The sequence below is a fragment of the Pelodiscus sinensis genome, chromosome 9, assembly GCF_049634645.1.
Source record: "Pelodiscus sinensis isolate JC-2024 chromosome 9, ASM4963464v1, whole genome shotgun sequence".
NCBI classification, from domain to species: Eukaryota; Metazoa; Chordata; order Testudines; family Trionychidae; genus Pelodiscus; species Pelodiscus sinensis.
In genome coordinates, this window is record NC_134719.1 from 20790270 (window position 1) to 20808495 (window position 18226).

General features: G+C 38.4%; 1 protein-coding gene across 1 annotated transcript in view; it reads left to right on the forward strand.

Annotated features, from left to right (window-relative positions):
• The window catches only part of LRRC7 (leucine rich repeat containing 7), a 399545-nt gene that overhangs the window by 345206 nt on the left and 36113 nt on the right, over positions 1-18226 (forward strand). The window contains exons 21-23 of the mRNA XM_075936231.1: positions 614-763; positions 8410-8529; positions 17279-17497. Coding sequence (XP_075792346.1) covers positions 614-763; positions 8410-8529; positions 17279-17497 — 489 coding nt within the window. The remainder of the gene's footprint in view (positions 1-613; positions 764-8409; positions 8530-17278; positions 17498-18226) is intronic.

The window sequence follows — 18226 nt, forward strand, 5'->3', positions numbered from 1 at the left end:
TGAAAATATATTGTGTGGACTGATGGAATCTTCAGCGCCAGCATATGAGATTGTCAGTGCAGCTGGATTGTAGCTGCTAATAAAGGAAATGGGCAGTAATGGATCCAGCCAGCTGATCCTGTCATGTGGAATTCTGGTCTTGTTAGTCTACGTGTGCACAGACCCTTCCACTGTGTGTCTGTCCTAAGCAAAATCCTCTCTTTCACAAAGAGGTGTCTTGGGATCAATTAAAGAGGTGCAGAGACCTCTTGTTTGGGTTCCCTGCACATCAGATACCCAGATTTTTGGGCTGTCCGTGGGAGTATAGGGCATCCTAGGCCCTATATACATAAAAGGATTTGTACAGTATAATAGACCACAATTTTCAGACTATAGGTATAAAAAATATTTCATTTGCTGTCAGTGTTAGTCTTTTTATGGTATCCATTTTTATGTATAACCAGTACTATATGTGCTTTTGTTCAATCGAGTGCATGCATCAAAAGCTACTTATTTCTTGGTATTGTTTGTTTGCTTAAACTAAAACTTAGTGAAATTAACCATATTTGTGTGATACTTAATTCAATGAGCATGTGTGTTCATATCCTGTCACGTGATTATTTCCTCTACTCAGACCGCTGCTTACAAACACCACACTGTTAACCTTGGCATGCTGCACTCTGGAGGTTTGTCAGCAATGCATGCAGGCAGAAGCATGACTTTAAACTTGCAGACTAGATCTAAATTTGAAAACCAAATTCAGCAAGAGCTACCTCTACCAAAAGTAAGTATGGGATAGCCAGTATATACCAGCAACACAGAATTAATTAATACTCTTTGCTTTTTCTTGCTTTAGCTTTGCGTATTATTCATGCTCATACGTTCAATCAGTCCAAAAAGCAAAGATGCTAGTACCATAGTTAGTAACCTTGCTTTTTGGATTAACCAGCTCACATGGCTGTTGCTGCTTTCTGGTCTTGTGTTGCAGAGTAATGTTATCCTGATTATATGTTGTGGGAATAGTGCTGGGATTATGTTTCATGTTGTAGATGTTTAATCTTGGAAATAGTACTGTAGACATTTTAAAGCATGTATGTAGATTGTATCATAGGATCCAAGGCTTTCCATTTCCAGGTTCTTCTTTATTTGTAACATCACTGACATGTTTTGAGCCCCTTTTGGCTACAACTACTGTATTTTTTAAATTTAGTTTTAAATATTAGGGATATAGAAAAGAAAATTAGTGGTTTCAAACTTTTCTGTTTCTGATTTCATACCTACAAATAATATATTGGTGCATGTAATTATCTAGTAATATACATGGTTCATAAAAGAAATAGCTATAACAACTAGAGTAGAATATTTTCCATTACAATCTTGCCAGAATATTCATAGCATGATGTAGAAGGCAGCTTTAAGGCATGTGAGTAGTTTCATTGAAGTAAGGACAGTTCCCAGCAAGGAATCATTTTGATGTAAAATTCCAAACAGTCAGATTATTTATTCATGTGCATATGAAATCAGTGTGTCCATTCACACATTCTGAAGTTAGCTATGTGACTTACAAGTTTTTCTGAATTAGAGTTTAACAGCCAGATCTAACTATTAATACAAATAGTGTATTCTGTCCCTCAGTCAGCAAGCAAACTGGTATATTTCAATGGTGAAATAATATTACCAAGCTGCACCTAATAGTTGGTGCAGCTACCAAGTCCATAGCCATGAAAAATGTGTCACAGACCTTGAAATTTGGTCTTTTGTGTGCTTTTGCCCTATACCATACCAGTTTTATGAAGGAGACCAGAGTTTCTCAAATAGAGGTCCTGACCTAAAAGGAAGTAGCAGTGGGGGAGACACAACGTTATTTTAGGGTGGATTGTTCTATTGCTACCATTACTGCTGCACTGCCATCAGTGCTGGGTGGATAGAGAGCAGTGGCTGTAAGCAGTGCAGAAGTATGGGTGGCAGTGCTGTACTTCTTCCATCCTTACTTCTGTGCTGCTGCTGGTGCTCTGCTTTTAGAGCTAGGTTCCTGGCCAATAGCTGCTGCTCTCTGGCCACCCAACTCTGAAGGCAGTGCTGCTACTTACAGCAGTGCAGAAGTCAGGGTAACAGTACCACACACACCCAATAATTTTGTGACCCCTCTCAACTCCTTTTTGGGTCAGACCCTCTACAATTACAACATGAAATTTCAGATTTAAATAGCTGAAATCATGACATTTACTATTTTTAAAATTCTATGACCATCAAATTGACCAAATAGACTGTGAATTTGGTAGGGCCCTACTAATAATTTCTCTTTTCACATTTGGTTAGTTTCTTATGCACTCTCTGCTTATCCAGAGTGTTACAAACTTTCATATTTGTATTTTTACATCTCCAATGTGGCAAAATTAATGATAACCAAATTAGAATCTTAAATATAAATGTGTACTTGCTTAGCCAAGGAGTTTTCCAGCATTTGTCATACTTTTTTTTCTTTCAAAGTCTATTGATTTATCTTTGGGTGATATATTAATTCTTGTTCCAGGTCCTTACAAGGAATCATTTTGACATGTAATTCCACAAAGCCTTTATATTTTATGCATGAATATTTATGAATGAAGCTTTTCATATATGATGTACATAAAACATTTTAGGTCATATACAGTTCTTGACTTTATTACATTTAGGTCAATGAGCAGTTACATATATGAATCTATAGTGATATATGGCCCCACATTCATATTCACGTGACCAGCAACTAAAGTCTCTTCAAGCTCTTATTTTCATTTTCCTTCTGTTAAGCATTCAGTTACAATCTGCTATATGCCACTGTAACCACCACCAGGCACATATGAACCTAGGACCTCTGAAGCTTAGTATAGGAGCCTCTACCATTTGCGCTAAACGCCAGCTGACTGTCAGCCCAGATTGTAGAGGTCTCTTGATCTTATCTGTTGCCGTGGTCAAGGTACCACTGCATGGGACAGTGAACAACACTAGGGGTACGGCTACACTGTGAGGAAGTTTTCGAAGAAGGTATGCAAATTGCACTCATATTTTCTGATAATTGGCAGGTCTATATGGGGCCAAATGTTGGGGAAAAAAACCTCTTTTGGAAACCCTCTTATTTCTCGTAAAACGAGGTGTATAGGGGGCTTCTGAAAGATGGGTTTTTTTCCAACATTTGGCTCCATGTAGATGGTCCAAATATTGGAAAATCCTCTTCTGGAAAAAAATGAAAGAAGATATGTAAATAAGAGTGCAATTTGCATACCTTCTTTGAAGAAAAAACCCAGTGTAGCCATATCCTAGATGTGTGGAGCCATATCCTAGATGTGTGGGTTACACCACCATAAAATATTATGTTAAAAAATTTGGAAGGAGTTTGTTCCCTTTCTAAACAATTTGCAAAGAAAAGACAGAATTAGTGCTGATATAAAACTTTGAATTCTTAATACTACTTATTCCTTGATATCTTCTAAAACATTTTGCATTTCTGGCTGCCAGACTTAAATAGCTTCTGAACTAAATGCTAAATTATAAATTTGCCACTGGGACTATGAGATCTTTGAAAGGTGTCTACTGGAAATTCTGGAATTGTCTGCAAGTGCATTGTTGACTCAGGCTGTTTTCATAGAAAATGTTGATTTAGTTTTTATTCAAAGAGTAATACAGTGGAATGTTTATAACTAAACAATTCTAATATTCAGATTCATATGTCATAGGCAAGTAGGATTGATTTATAATTTATTTAAATCACAATTTAAATCACCAAAAAAATAATTGATTTAAATTAGGTTACCAAATAAACTAAGGGTGTGTCTACACTACAGAGTTTTGTCGACAAAAGTGGACTTTTGTCGACAAAACTATACCTGTGTCTACACTACCGCTGAGTTCTGTCGACATAACGTCAGCAGAAGGTGTTATTGCATCTAGGGTTGTGTCTAGACTACAGGGTTTTGTCGACAAAGCACCTTGCTTTGTCGACAGAATTGAATGTAGTCTAGACGCTCTTTGTCGACAGAAGCTTTGTCGACAGTATCTGTCGACAAAACTTCTGTCGACAAAACCCTGTAGTCTAGACGTACCCTAAGACTTACCGCACTTAGAATGCGCTTAATTTTGGAGTAAGCCCCATTGAACTCACTGGCACATCTGTTTTTTGAAAAAGTGCATGTAGAATGAGATTCCTTTGGAAAAGCTGAGTGATGCTGAAGTAAAATAGGTCTGCGGCAATTATGGTCTGTGACAATGATGTTCCAAAAAAAGGGGAATGTAGTATATAATATAAAATACGGTAGCTTTCTGTATTGTATTATATACTTGAATGATAGATTTTAAACTAATTAACTAATTAATCAAAGCCATAAAAGTTAACTAACCAGTTGATCCACTCAGCTATATCCACATCTTCATTCACATCATTTTCTCACAATAAGCAGTTTTCCTTTTGATGTTTCATTCTTTCAGGTAGGCCTTGCATCATCTTCTTGCCCTGATTACACTTTGACAAACTTTCCTTTTTTACCCAGGGATGGAATTTCTTCAAAATATTCCCAGATAGGGTCTCTCTTAAGCCCAGCAGCCATGACAGTTTTTCTGTGGCAAAAATGTGGGAGAATATAGGAAGCTGTATGCGTGCTGAATAATGTCTTCCCTTTTTCTTTCAAGTCTATTCCACTGTTCCTTTCTATGCTGCCACCACCATTCCTATATATTTTCTCTCTATGTCTTAACTAACTTCTCTGGCATGCTTGGCCAAGATCCACCATCACATAAGCACAGAAAAAAAAATCCTATCCAGCCTGTGTCTCTCTGTACATATGACTTCACTTGGCTGAGAAACAGAAATTGAAAGCACAGAACTTTCAAGAAGCAAGAGCTGGTAGTTAGGCTGGACAGTCTAGAGTCATCGATTCATTTTTCTGAGACCGTATGTGAATGTGTAGCATGTTTGTGATGAGATGTAAGTGTAACTGTTACTTTTAAATGAGAAATTTAGTATTCTAATTATGATTTTTTTTTAATCGAAGTTAAATAAAAAAAACAATTTTTTTAAATAATTGATTTTCATCCACCCTGGTCACAGGGGAACCATATTGCTTTCATATTTCAACACTTTCTTTCTGAAAACTGAATGCCCCCACAACTGTGAAGCCTGCAAATCTAATGACTGGCAGCTTTTGCTGCATTCTCTCTGATTTGTTAATTTTTGTATCATTATTCTGGTTATGAAAATAATCTCACTTCATTTTGTAGGTGTCTCCACATCTAGATTAAAACAACACCATTGTATGTTTCAAAATCTGCAATATTCAGTTGAACTCTTAATTTTCAATTCTATATTTGGCTACTTAAAAGCTTTGAAAGGGATGCATTCTACAAGCATGCAACTCCTGACATTAATTGAAGTGGCATAGATATATTGATGGGAGAGCAGATTGTAATACTTTTTAAAACAATACTATGCTTAAGTTATTGATATTCAGCTGTAGTGTCAGTTGGGTCTGACTCTGAGAATTCAAACAATGGATAGAAACACTAGAAACAAAAATATAGGTGCAGTAAAGGCTGGAAATGGAGCAGGGAGTTTGTCCTCACATCACATTCATGCATAATCTGATTTCTAGAGCTGTGACTCAAAGAAAAGCAGCTAGTGCTTTCAACAAAGAGCTAAGAGTCCAATAAATGGTGGGTTTGGAGTAGAAGGAGAAGACCTGAGACTTAGCCTCTTATATACCAGGATTGCTATACTAGGGAGAAAGCCTGTTGTACCTATTGAGCAGTTATAGCAGGAATCAGTGCATCAGTTATTTACTTCAGGACTTCTCCTCTTCTCATTTACAGCAGCATAATTCCTTTGACTCCAAAGGAGATACTGATTTCCACTGGTGAAAGTAAGAAGGAATTGTGTGCACTAAGTTTTTCAAAGCTGTAATATAGTCAGACAATACCAATTGAATGCTTTGCTCCTCTTCTTTCTCCAGAGTGTTTCTTGGGCTCAAAAGAGCCATAATTAAAGGGTAACTGACTAGCTGCAGCTCAAAGAATCAAAGAAAACAAGTAGGGATTTTTATCTTGCTTAATCTATTCTATTGCATCCGCCATCACATTAAACTGCTATTTCTTTTTATCTAGATATTAATAGGTGTAAAAGTTCTATTGATATGTTCAGTTCATCCAGCCTCCATCAAATGAATGTCTTTATAAGCAGCCAAATTCATTTTCCTGTTAAAAATAAAAAGAACTATCATCACAGATTTTCCCCAATCTTATACAAAACAGTAAACAACTGTCTCATTTTTGTTTATTCTGCAGCTTTAAATCATCACTACAATTAGTTACTCTCATAAAAATGGCACCACATTTTCTGCAGTGACAAAAAGGAAATGCTTTCACTTTTAAAGTGATTATGATCATTCTTTTTAACCCTGTATGGATTGTTTTTCTCCTCTAGAAACAATCAGTCACACACTATGTAACTTTCTTCAGAAAATACTGTCATATAGACACAATCCTTTGAATGGCATGAAGTACATGATTTGTTTTAAATGTTCTTATTAGTCTTACAAAGTAGGACCAACTCCAGGGATTTCAGTCCATGAGAGGAACAAGTGGAAATTAGTCACATCACAAGGATGACACACTTTGTTTTCTCTGTGTTATTTTTATTCTCAGAATAGAGACAATGCAATGGCAAATTTTCTTTTCTAATGTTGCTCACTGAAATAATCTCACATGATACCCATCTCATTTCATGAATCCAAGGGCACACCATCCATTCAACCAAACTGAAAAACCAGGTAAAGATGTTGGCAGTACTCAGATATCTAAAGGGTTTTCACAAGCCAAAAAAATAAATAAATAAATAATCTGAAAAATGGCCCAGATTCTGAACTGCAGATAAGGAAAGCAGTAGGGTGTCAGAGGTGTGGTGACGGCTTTAAGCAACTTTCGCTTTCTCCTGATACTTCTGGGAACTAGGCCAGTCCCTGACATAAATTAGAGTGGTTAAAATCTGTTTTAATTTATATCACAAGGGTCCGAAATGAGGGATCAGCCAAATGGAATGGACCCATGTTTCCACTCTCCTAGTCATGCATTTATGCCAGCAGTAGTATCATCAGAGTATCTTCTACATTGTAGAAATCCTCCTGTGGGTGGATCTTTCCCGTCATGGTATTTTGAAAGGATTCAGACAAAAAAAAGTTATATTATGTGAATAAAAATTAATTAAGTCTAACTAAAAAAATTAATAAATTGAAATAAAAATAGCTTAAGATAGAATAGGACACAAAGACCACAAAAATTACTGAGAGATGAGCAAAATCACCAGTGAAGAAAAATGATCAGGATTAAATGTATCCAATAAGAAACAAAAACAGACAAAAAATAACAGAAGTATGACCCCAGTACAGGAAAATACTTAAACATGTGTTTATGTCCATCGTATTCAGGAACACATGTATGTATCTAATTTTGAACATGTACTTAAGTCTAGTGGACTTAAATGGAATTTAAACATATGCTTAAGTGTTTTTCCTGAACTGGGGTCAATAAGGCTATGTCTAGACTGCACGTTGAACTTTCGAAAGAGAGCGTCTAGACTGCACGTTGAACTTTCGAAAAAGCGGCTAGCTTTTTCGAAAGAAAGCATCCAGTGAGTCTGGATGCTCTCTTTCGAAGAAGCCCTATTTATATTGAAGAACGCCTTCTTTCGAAAGAGGAACTTTCGAAAGAAGGCGTTCTTCCTCATGAAATTAGGTTTACCGCCATCGAAAGAAAAGCCGCGTTCTTTCGATTTAATTTCGAAAGAACGCGGCTTGAGTCTGGACGCAGGTGAGGTTTTTTCGAAAAAAGGCTACTCTTTTCGAAAAAAACCCTGAGTCTGGACACAGCCCAAGAGTAATGCAGAAGGTAACCCAAAGTGTGACAGATATAACTTCAGTATTGTCAGTATAAAATGTAATTTTAAAGAATGCTCTATCATCTTAACATTTCATATTTATGTGAAAAATGGAGAGATAGACATTCTTTCATTGCTGTTTGCTGTATTTACATTTTGAATGAGCAGTAAGATGTTTTTAGATTGTGAGTCTGTAGCAAACTATAATGTTAAAAATGTAATTTCAGAACAATATTTACTGTTCCATGACTTCAGAATTTTTTAGTTAATTTTCTCACCTCTGTCATTATTGCCAGGTTAATTAATGAGAATCTGAAGTTCTCCTATTTAAAGTAAGGTCCATAGACAACAAGGAAGAATGTAGCAGATATACAGTTCTTACACATTAACATGGTATAGGGAAAAAGCATAAAATTATTCTCATTACAAGTGAAATGTTGGGTAATTGAAAACGGTGGACTTGGGGAAAAAGTGGTGGTTTTATACAGTGATATGTGGTGGCACTAAAGTGTATCCTACTATTTTTACAATAGACCCCATCACAACAGAGCAGCATTCTAGACAATGGACAAGAAGATGTTTCTGCTAGTAGCCAGTGGAATCCATATCCACTTGGAAGGCGGGATGTGCCACCAGATACCGTTACAAAAAAGGTAACCAATATCAACCAACATAATGATAGGAAATCAGACATTGATGTACTGGCAGCTTTCTGCTTTTCCTACCAAAATCAGCAGCAACTCTGTTACTTCCATTGGCTTCACTGGACATGGGATAGATGCAACACAATTTTTTCTTCAAAGCTTAAAACAGCTTGTAAATCAGTTATCTAAGAATCAGATTTTTCAGTTCATGTTTTGAGCTCATTTATGCCAAGTTAACTTACTATATTTGCAAAAGTGGATGCGTGTACCGGTATGTTCTGCATATGTAGCCATACACAAACTAGATAGCTGGGCAAATAACTACTTAATCTACCTACACAAAAGATTCATATTCCTAAAGTCTTCTGGTGCAGTAATTTAATTCAGTAATTTATAACTAAGTGAGGAGAAAGAAACCAGCTCCAGACTTGCTGAAAGTTTAGCCACTGGTGGTGAATTTGTATATGTGTAGTCATAAAATAGAAGATTAAAGGATTTTAATAAACTAAAATGTTTTAAAACTCAAGTTTAAAATGTGTAAAATTAAATTGTTATTCTACTCATGCTGATTCTGATCTCTCTTGCACTAGTTATATGGGTGACATCTATGGAAGTGATAGTAGTAAAAAGGGTGTAAGTGAGTCAGAGTCAGGTCCAAAGACATAGTATATTTGTAAATGCTGCACTTCAAATTTTGTTGCATATTGATAAGGCAAATATTTTCTTACTGGCTTCAGGTGTTTTTCATTCCACTCAATCTCAAAAGCAGCAGTCTTTGCCATTACAAAAATTATACAACAAAAAGAGGTCATTTATAAATGTGCTGGAGAATTATTCAAAGCAGAGTATCAGGTACAGATGCAATAGAATTCACTCTGCTCTGTGTATCAGGGACTGTTCCCTCCTGGCACTCCCAGAGACATAAATCACTGCAAGAGACAAAAGGTGGTCGAAGATAGAAAGGGTACATCTAGTCTTCAAGCCTCTTTCAAAAGAAAAAACAGGACTATGTAGCACTTTAAAGACTAACAAGATGGTTTATTAGGTGATGAGCTTTCATCAGCCAGACCCACTTCCTCATATCAAATAGTGGAAGAAAATTGGCACAACAATATATACCAAAGGATACAATAAAAAAATGAACACATATGAAAAGGACAAATTAAATTTCAGGACAGAAGGGGGATGAAAGGGGAAGGAAAATGTCTGTGAGCTAATGATATTAGAGGTGATAATTGGGGAAGCTATCTTTGTAATGGGTAAGATAATTAATGTCTTTGTTTAGACTTAGACGTAAAGTGTCAAATTTAAGCATGAATGACAGTTCAGAGGATTCTCTTTCAAGTCTGGTGTAAAAAGGTCTTTGAAGCAGGATGCAGGTAATCAAGTAGTTGAGACAATGCCCTTTCTTGTTGAAATGGAAAGAAACTGTTTTTTCTTTGCGATCCTGTCTAATATCTGTTTTGTGGGCATTGATTCTTTGGCAAAGTGTCTGAGATATTTCTCCAATGTACATAGTAGATGGACACTTTCGGCACATAATAGCATAAATTATATTTCTGGATGAGCAGGAATATGTGTTCTAGATCTTATAACTCAATTGGTTAGGTCCAATAATGGTAACAGCAGAATGAATATGTGGACAAAGCTGGCAACGGGGTTTGTTGCAAGGGAAGGTACCAGGGTTGGTATTAGTGTGGTATGTCCCGTGGTTGTTGGTAAGAATCATCCTGAGGTTAGGTGACTATGGGTCTGTCTCCCAGAGCCTCTCGGAGTTTAGTATCCTGTTCCAGTATAGGTTGTAGTTTATTGATAATGTGTTGGACAGGTTTAAGTTGGGGGCTGTAGGTGATGACAAGTGGTGTTCTATTGTTGGTTTTCTTGGGTCTGTCTTGAAGTAGATGGTTTCTAGGTATTCGTCTGGCTCTTTCAATTTGTTTTTTTATTTCTCCTGGTGGGTAGTTGAGGTTTATAAATGCTTGGTAGAGATCCTGAAGTTTCTGGGCTCTGACAGTGGGATTAGAGCAGATGCGATTATATCGAAGGGCTTGGCTATAGACGATGGATCGTATGGTGCGTTCTGGATGGGAGCTGGAGGCATGTAGGTAATTTTATGAGTCGGTGGATTTTCTGTAGAGAGTGGTGTCTAATTTTCCATTGGTGATTTGTACTGTGGTGTCCAGGAAATGGATCTCTTGTGTAGAATGGTCCAGGCTGAGATTGGTGGGTCTGGCCCACAAAAGCTCATCACCTAATAAACCATCTCGTTAGTCTTTAAAGTGCTACATAGTCCTGTTTTTTGTTTCAGCTACACCAGACTAACACGGCTACATTTCTATCACTATCTTTCAAAAGAGAGTGTCTAGACTACAGCCAATACTTTCGAAAAAGCGAGCCCCGTTTTTGGAAGAGATCACCCAGGCAGTTTGGATGCTCTCTTTCAAAAAAGCATAGTTTGCATTACATGGTGCCTTTTTTCGAAAGAGCACTTTCGAAAAAAGGCATTATTCCTTGTAAAATGAGGTTTTCTGCAATTGAAAAAACTGCCACATTCTTTTGATTTACTTTCAAAAGAACACGGCGGTAATCTAGATGCAGGGGAAGATTTTTCAAAAAAAAAAGGCCACTTTTTTTTTAAAAAACCCTGAAGTCTAGACACCCCCAAAGGGACTTGGCCTTCTTTTTGTGGAGTTAGAAACTGTAAGTAGGCTGAACCATTCAAAGGGTTTGTATAGTGGACACAGGAACTGGGAGAAGGATTGTACTTCCTAAAAAGAGTTATACCTGATTTTCTCCAATATATCTGAGATCAAGATTAGACTCATCAGTTTAAATAATATATTTTACATTGTGTATTTTAAATCTGATATGTATTTGTGCTTTATTGCAGTAAAAAACTGCAAAGTCAAATCCATATTAGACATTTTGGTATCCTGCTGTACAGTGTGATATTATAAACATTACACATTGCATCAAAATTGGTTTAACTTGGCACTATCCATTGTTGTAGTCATTGTCAGCAGTTTGAATTGTACTGGCAGTAACAGACTCCTAGCTTTAAATAATTAACTTTTATGATGGACATGAAAATAATATATAGAATACAAATGAAATCAAGGCATACATTCCACACAATAGAGATTTTATTTCAGCAGAATGAGTGATTTCTGTTTCTAAGAAAATGATTTATTTTCAGCTTATCTGCATACAGCAGAAGCCATGCTTTGGAGGCACAAGTATTGATAAATATTTGCAAATAAAATCTATTAAAATGAATGACAAAATGAATTATGAATATTATTTACTTTTCTTTCTCAATAGGTACTTTTTAAAGGTGCGTTTATGACAATGATATTCTCCCTTCCACTGAATATGACCTAGAATATTTTGTTTTGTTTTTCCACCAGTTGAAGGCTTAAATATAGCAATCATTTTGAAAGTAATTTCAGATTCTTCTATAAAATTAAATTCCCATTTGCTGAATACTGTGATTTTGTAAAAATAAATAAGGGGTAATTCTGCTCTCCCACTGGCACAATCACACTAGTTTTAATGGGCTTGGGTCAATGCAAATGAGAACAGAATCTGGTACAGAGCCCATGTATGTAATCTGTCCATAATAAATCTAATATTTTCAGTTGACAATACATAACATATATAATGTAAATGATCCATACCTGGAGGTTCAGTGTTGACTAGTTACCTGGTAGCTACCAGACAATGCGTAATCACCATGTAACTGCAGTATGTATGTATTGTACTATGTAGCTCTGGCAATTACTGTGTAACTATCAATATGGTAATTACTATACATTTATATAGTAAACCATGGTTATTTCTCTCCTGTTAAATAAGTGGTGTGCACATTACTTGCTAGTTGTCTCTAACTCTGAGGTAATCAATTACACAGTAATTTACAGACAATTATTGGAATATTTCCATTAAAAAGTAGTTTGATATTTTTGCCCTTTAATTTAGAATGTCACTCTGTATATTTATTCATTTGCGGAAAAACAATCCACCTCATTTTAATACCTACTGGACATGCACTTTTCTGTGATACCTACAAGAAAGTTGTTGACTAAATCATCTAGATACAGGCAGTCCCCGACTTACGCGGATCCGACTTACGTTGGATCCGCACTTACGAACGGAGCTTTCTCGCCCCGGAAGTCGGGGCGAGAAAGCCCCGTTCGTAAGCTGCTCCGGTGCCCCTGGACTGCTGGAGACCGTCTCCAGCAGACCAGGGGCACCGGGCGGGTTCCCGCGCTTCTGAGGCTTTGCCAGAGCAAAGCCTCAGAAGCACGGGAACCGCTGCTGCTGCCCCTTGAGATCCGGTGCCTGTGGTCTGCTGGGGACAGTCCCCAGCAGACCACAGGCACCCAGACTGGAGCGGCAGCAGCGGCGGTTCCCCGCGCCTCTGAGGCTTTGCTTTGGCAAAGCCTCAGAGGCGCGGGACCCCCCCGCGGCTGCGGCTTCAGTCAGGGTGCCTGTGGTCTGCTGGGGACCGTCCCCAGCAGACCACAGGCACCCATACTGGAGCGGCAGCAGCGGCGGTTCCCCGCGCCTCTGAGGCTTTGCTCTGGCAAAGCCTCAGAGGCACGGCACCCCGCTGCCGCTGCGGCTCTGCTCCCCGTGTCCCTGGTCTGCTGGGGGGGGGGGGGCGCAGCTAGTGTGCTCCCCCCCCCAGCAGACCAGGCTTTTGTTTTGGACTCTGGGGCAGAGCAGCTGGGGCGCTGCCGATTTGTCCTGCAGCGCCCGTGGGCACTACTGGACCAACCCGGCAGCACCCCAGCTGCTCTGCCCCAGGTCCTGATTCAGCCGCTGCTGGTCAGTTTCAGCAGCAGCTGAATCAGGACGTCTGGGGCAGAGCAGATGGGGTGCTGCTGGGTTGGTCCAGTAGCACCCCAGCTGCTCTGCCCCAGGCGTCCCCAAGTCAGCTTCTGCTGAAACTGACCAGCGCTGACTACAGGAAGCCCCAGGCAGAGTTGCTCTGCCCCGGGCTTCCTGGAATCAGCTGCTGATCAGTTTCAGCAGCAGCTGACTTGGGGACGCCTGGGGTTCTTAAGTTGATTCTGTATGTAAGTCAGAACTGGCGGTCAGTTTCAGCAGTGTCTGAATCTGGACGCCAGTTCCGACTTACATACAGATTCAACTTAAGAACAAACCTACAGTCCCTATCTTGTACGTAACCCGGGGACTGCCTGTATTTATTTTATGAGCTAACCATTCCTTTATGAGAAAGCAATATGTGAAATGTCAGAAGGATAAATTACTGAAAACGAAGTTGGAAATTGCTCAAGGAGAAGATGAATAGGGTTGAATGAAGGAGCAGAAATAGAAGAAGAATAGCCACACAGAAAACAAGTTTATCTGGCCAAAGGAGGCTTAACCTCTGATATGGAGCAAGCATACCAGCACCTACATCACTCACTCCCCTCCTTGCAGCTCATATAGGAAAGATGGCTTGGGAAAGGTGTGTGCGCCAAGGCATCCCTGCTTCCTGACTGCTATATGAGCCCCTTGTTTGGTCCATGGTAAATTTACTGTTCAAGTTAGTGGTCTATGCCAGTACTCCTGACCAAAGGACTGCTGGCCTAGAATTATAAAATGGAAAAGGTGCTTAAAACTGCTCTTATCCCCCTCTTCTGAGTGCATGCCTTGTCCATAGCTGAGGAGCTGGTTCTCCATTTTGTTTTCATTATATGCATCTCTCATTCAACCCTGAGGTAGTCCAAGCCAATAAAATATATATGAATTTTTGTAGTGTTTGATCAGTTTCTGTACGCAAGACCTTTAAGCAGATTTCTTCCTCTGAAGCAGACAGTGCTCATGCTGTGAACTTCTATGAAGGACATCTTCACATTATTTTTGGGCTGCAACTTGAAACTGATCAGATGTCACTTATTTTCAAACATCCAAGTACAGAGTCACTATGCATATATTCTGGCCAGCTTATGTAAAATAGCATAGTTTCGTTAAACTGCTGAGGATCTGTTCAGTTAGCATTAAGGCACATTGTTTTGAGTTACTATATTGGATTTCTCCTTGTGGCTATGTTCTGCCTCTGTGATCTTGGGCAAGTCACTGAAATTCTCTCAGATTCTTAGTTTTCCCTGCCATAACAGGGGGATATTAATAATATTCACTTGTCTTACAAGGCTGTTGTGAATGTAAGGCTGAGCTCAACAATTTCTGTGGTGCCTGCAAAGGAGATGATTCATATTAAAAATGCCTATGAAAGCCTCACATAAGACAGGTGCCAAAGCTGCAAGTACTTTAAATCAAAAACTGCAAAGGACAGAGAGATTAGACTAAAATATGTTATGATAGAAGTAGCCTCACACCCTTTCTCAGCCTCTCTGTTCAGAGCAAGTACTGAGCACATCTGCTTCAGTCAGGAGTGCTCCTCCTATTTTGGAAGACTCTAGATGCTGGTATCCCTCTCTGATTCTGAGCAGACATTGAAGTACATAGAGGTATGCCATGGAATGAGGTGTAACAGTTAATTCAAACTAAGGACTTAGTTCGAATTGCCGTTTCACTGCCGCATGTAGCCACGGGCAGTTACTTCGGTCTAGTGGAATTTAAAAATGGCGACCAGAGAGGAAGATGCAAATAAAGCCTGGGATATTTAAGTCCCAGACTTAATTTGCAACTTCAAATGCCTACATTAGCCTCCCTAGTTTGAACTATTTAGGTCCCTGGCACCAAAGCCCAGAAACTTGCTGGCAAAGAGAGAGGAGATCTCTGCAGGTACGATCATCAACTCCAGGGCCAGTATTGGCTCTATTGAGACTGACCTTAAAGGTAGCATCATCTGGCTCAGCAGTAGCAGCAGGAGACTATCCCAGTACTATCCACTCATGAATTATACGCTATAGCAAATGACCCACGGAGTCTTTCAGGACTAGTTTCACCAGCTGACCAAAAATCTTGTTTTGTACTGATTGCTAGTCAAAATTTGCTATATATGGAGGTTCAGCATTTGGTTCCATGGGCATCACTGCTCACTGTGGTTCCTCTTTTTCGGAACTATCTTTACCAAACCAACAATATCACCAGTAACCTCTTCTTAGTACTCCTGGCACAATATTCTACATCCTCCTTGGTCAAAGGTATCCAGTTCTTTTTTAAAGTTGAAATTTGGCTTGCAAATGCTGTGACCATATCATGTTAACCACTGCTCCTCTCTGAGCAGTAGCCACCACCACACATTTTGGCTGATTGGGAGAGATCCATAATTGGGAATGACATAATTGGGACTGGAACCATATCACTGGCCACTTTTAAATCCCTGGATTTTTTCCTCTAGGTTGTCTCCACACACCCCCTATTCTACTTCATCTAGTAGCCATTGAGATCAGACCCATCAAGAACAGAAGGAAACTGCTCCCAGTACCAGGCTCTGTACTGAACAGGAGCTATCTACTTTGGTGAAACCCCGCCCCCCATATAAGAAATTAAGGAAGACCTACCTGCCTTGGCTTCCATATTGCCTGATAAGGCGATATTGTCAGAGACTTCCTCACCTCCACCAGACAATTATAGAGCTCACTAGAACCATTCCAGTATGTAGGACTGTTTAGAAAGGTTTATGTACCTATGTCCAAAGATGTCTAGCATATCTCTCGTAAATTGCTGAGTTTGTGCACTCTGAAGATGGCCAGTAGCATAGGATTGTGATGTTTCATGGAGATAGTAATGATATAATATTCCTGGAAGATTCATATTACTCCTTCCTTTATGGCTAAGTTGCATGCCAATTATTAATAAGCATCATCAGTTCAATTCTGTCATCATAAACAGTATAAAATTGTTTTCAATTAATTTATTTTTAAGTGATTTGATTCAACTGTGTATGAAATTTATGTGTATAAATGGAATGTTTGTTGAAAAGTAAGCAAGTGTGCAACTTTACTATGTCAAGAATAGAGTTAACACACTAATCAAGCACTACCTGTTAGAGCAATATAATTGAAAATGTGAAAGATAAGCAGGGATTGAAGACTGTTATCAGAGGCCTTTCTCTGATAAATATCAAAAGACAAAGCAACACATAAGTTCAATATTTTCTATAATTTTGAAAAGTTGGAGTCTCTTCAAATTACAAACAAGTAGCTTTGTTCAAAAAGTTGATTATATATTTAGTGACATATAAACATAAGGTTGTATAAAAACCACATTCTTTATTGGGACAATGCATTGATGCTGAATAGTATCCACTTGGCTTCCACTAGCCAGTGATATCATCATAAATAAGCACTGGATTTAAATTATACAGTAAAAGTGTGATTTTTATTAGCGAATCCTGAAACAGTATACAATTTAAACCAAAATTTTTATTTGTGGTAAATAGAGACTAAACTCTATTCCAAGCTATTCTCAAATTCAATGCTACCCAATATTTAACATTTTTTAGAATGTGCAGCAGAGTTAACTTATTTATTTCATTATTACATGTTTTCATTTCATTACATTTTCTGAGCAGAAACATGTTACATGAAATAAGGAGTAAAATATTTTCCTTTTATGTACCAAACGCTGTACATTTGTTCTCAATTATGGCTCCTATATTCATTACATGCAATGGATAAATCCTTGCTGTTTTTAATCACGGTTGTTTACAACTGTGGTCAAAAGGCAAACCTCTGCTATTTTATTTAAGAGGTTTGCTTTTACTTGACTGTGTAAGTTGTAATAATTGCTTCTTTTCAGCTTCCTGAATTTCTGGCCTAACGGGTTACGTTACCCACAGGCAGGTAGCCATATCCAGACTTTGATGGGATCTCAAAGCCTACAACATCGAAGCCGAGAGCAGCAATATGAAGGAAACATGAATAAAGTGACCATTCAGCAGTTTCAATCACCACTGCCTATTCAGATCCCTTCTTCGCAGAGCTCTCGAGCACCTCAGGCTGGGCGGTGCCTCATCCAAACCAAGGGGCAGAGGAGTATGGATGGCTATCAGGAGCAGGTGAGAAAATGTGTGAAATAACATGCTGATGAAAGCAACATTTAGGGGCAGTTTTCCTGTCAAGTAGCTGCTAAATTGTCAGGAGAGTAAAAGGCTACATAAGGAAATTTTGATTGTTGGTCAATGTAAGGATGATCAATTTGAAAGATTTTATCAATTTTATCAATTTGAAAGATTTTGAGATTGTGTGCACTTGTATAGGCATATTGATTATGAATGCCAATTACTATCTATACAACATTGAGCAACCTAAGTGATTAGACTAATATTTTATGGAAGGAGCAACATTTTGAACTTACTTAGGGATATTTGAGTTCCTACACACAGATCTTAAAGATAGGAAGATTCATTGCATTTAGCTGTTTTATTGAGGTGTTTATAGGTTCTTAGGTATATGGAAGAGTGTGTACTTTAGACATCTGAACATTAAATATACAAACACTGAAGAAGAGATTTTAAGGAGTAAAACACAGAGAAATAAGAAACAGTGGCTTCTGCATATTACCACTGGTACGATCTGACATCTTTGGCATTGAGTTGCAGAATTTTTCTAGTGAGTAGAATCTCTGGATGTTACTCTCCCCTATCACTTCTCCATGGAGATTCTGAGGATAAAAGGAGGATAGGTCCTAACTGGCCTTCATTTCCTTTTTTAACCAGTGAAAGTGCAGTAATCTGAAATGAGGAAACTGCATATAATAATATCAGTTTCTTTAATTTTGCCCTTTC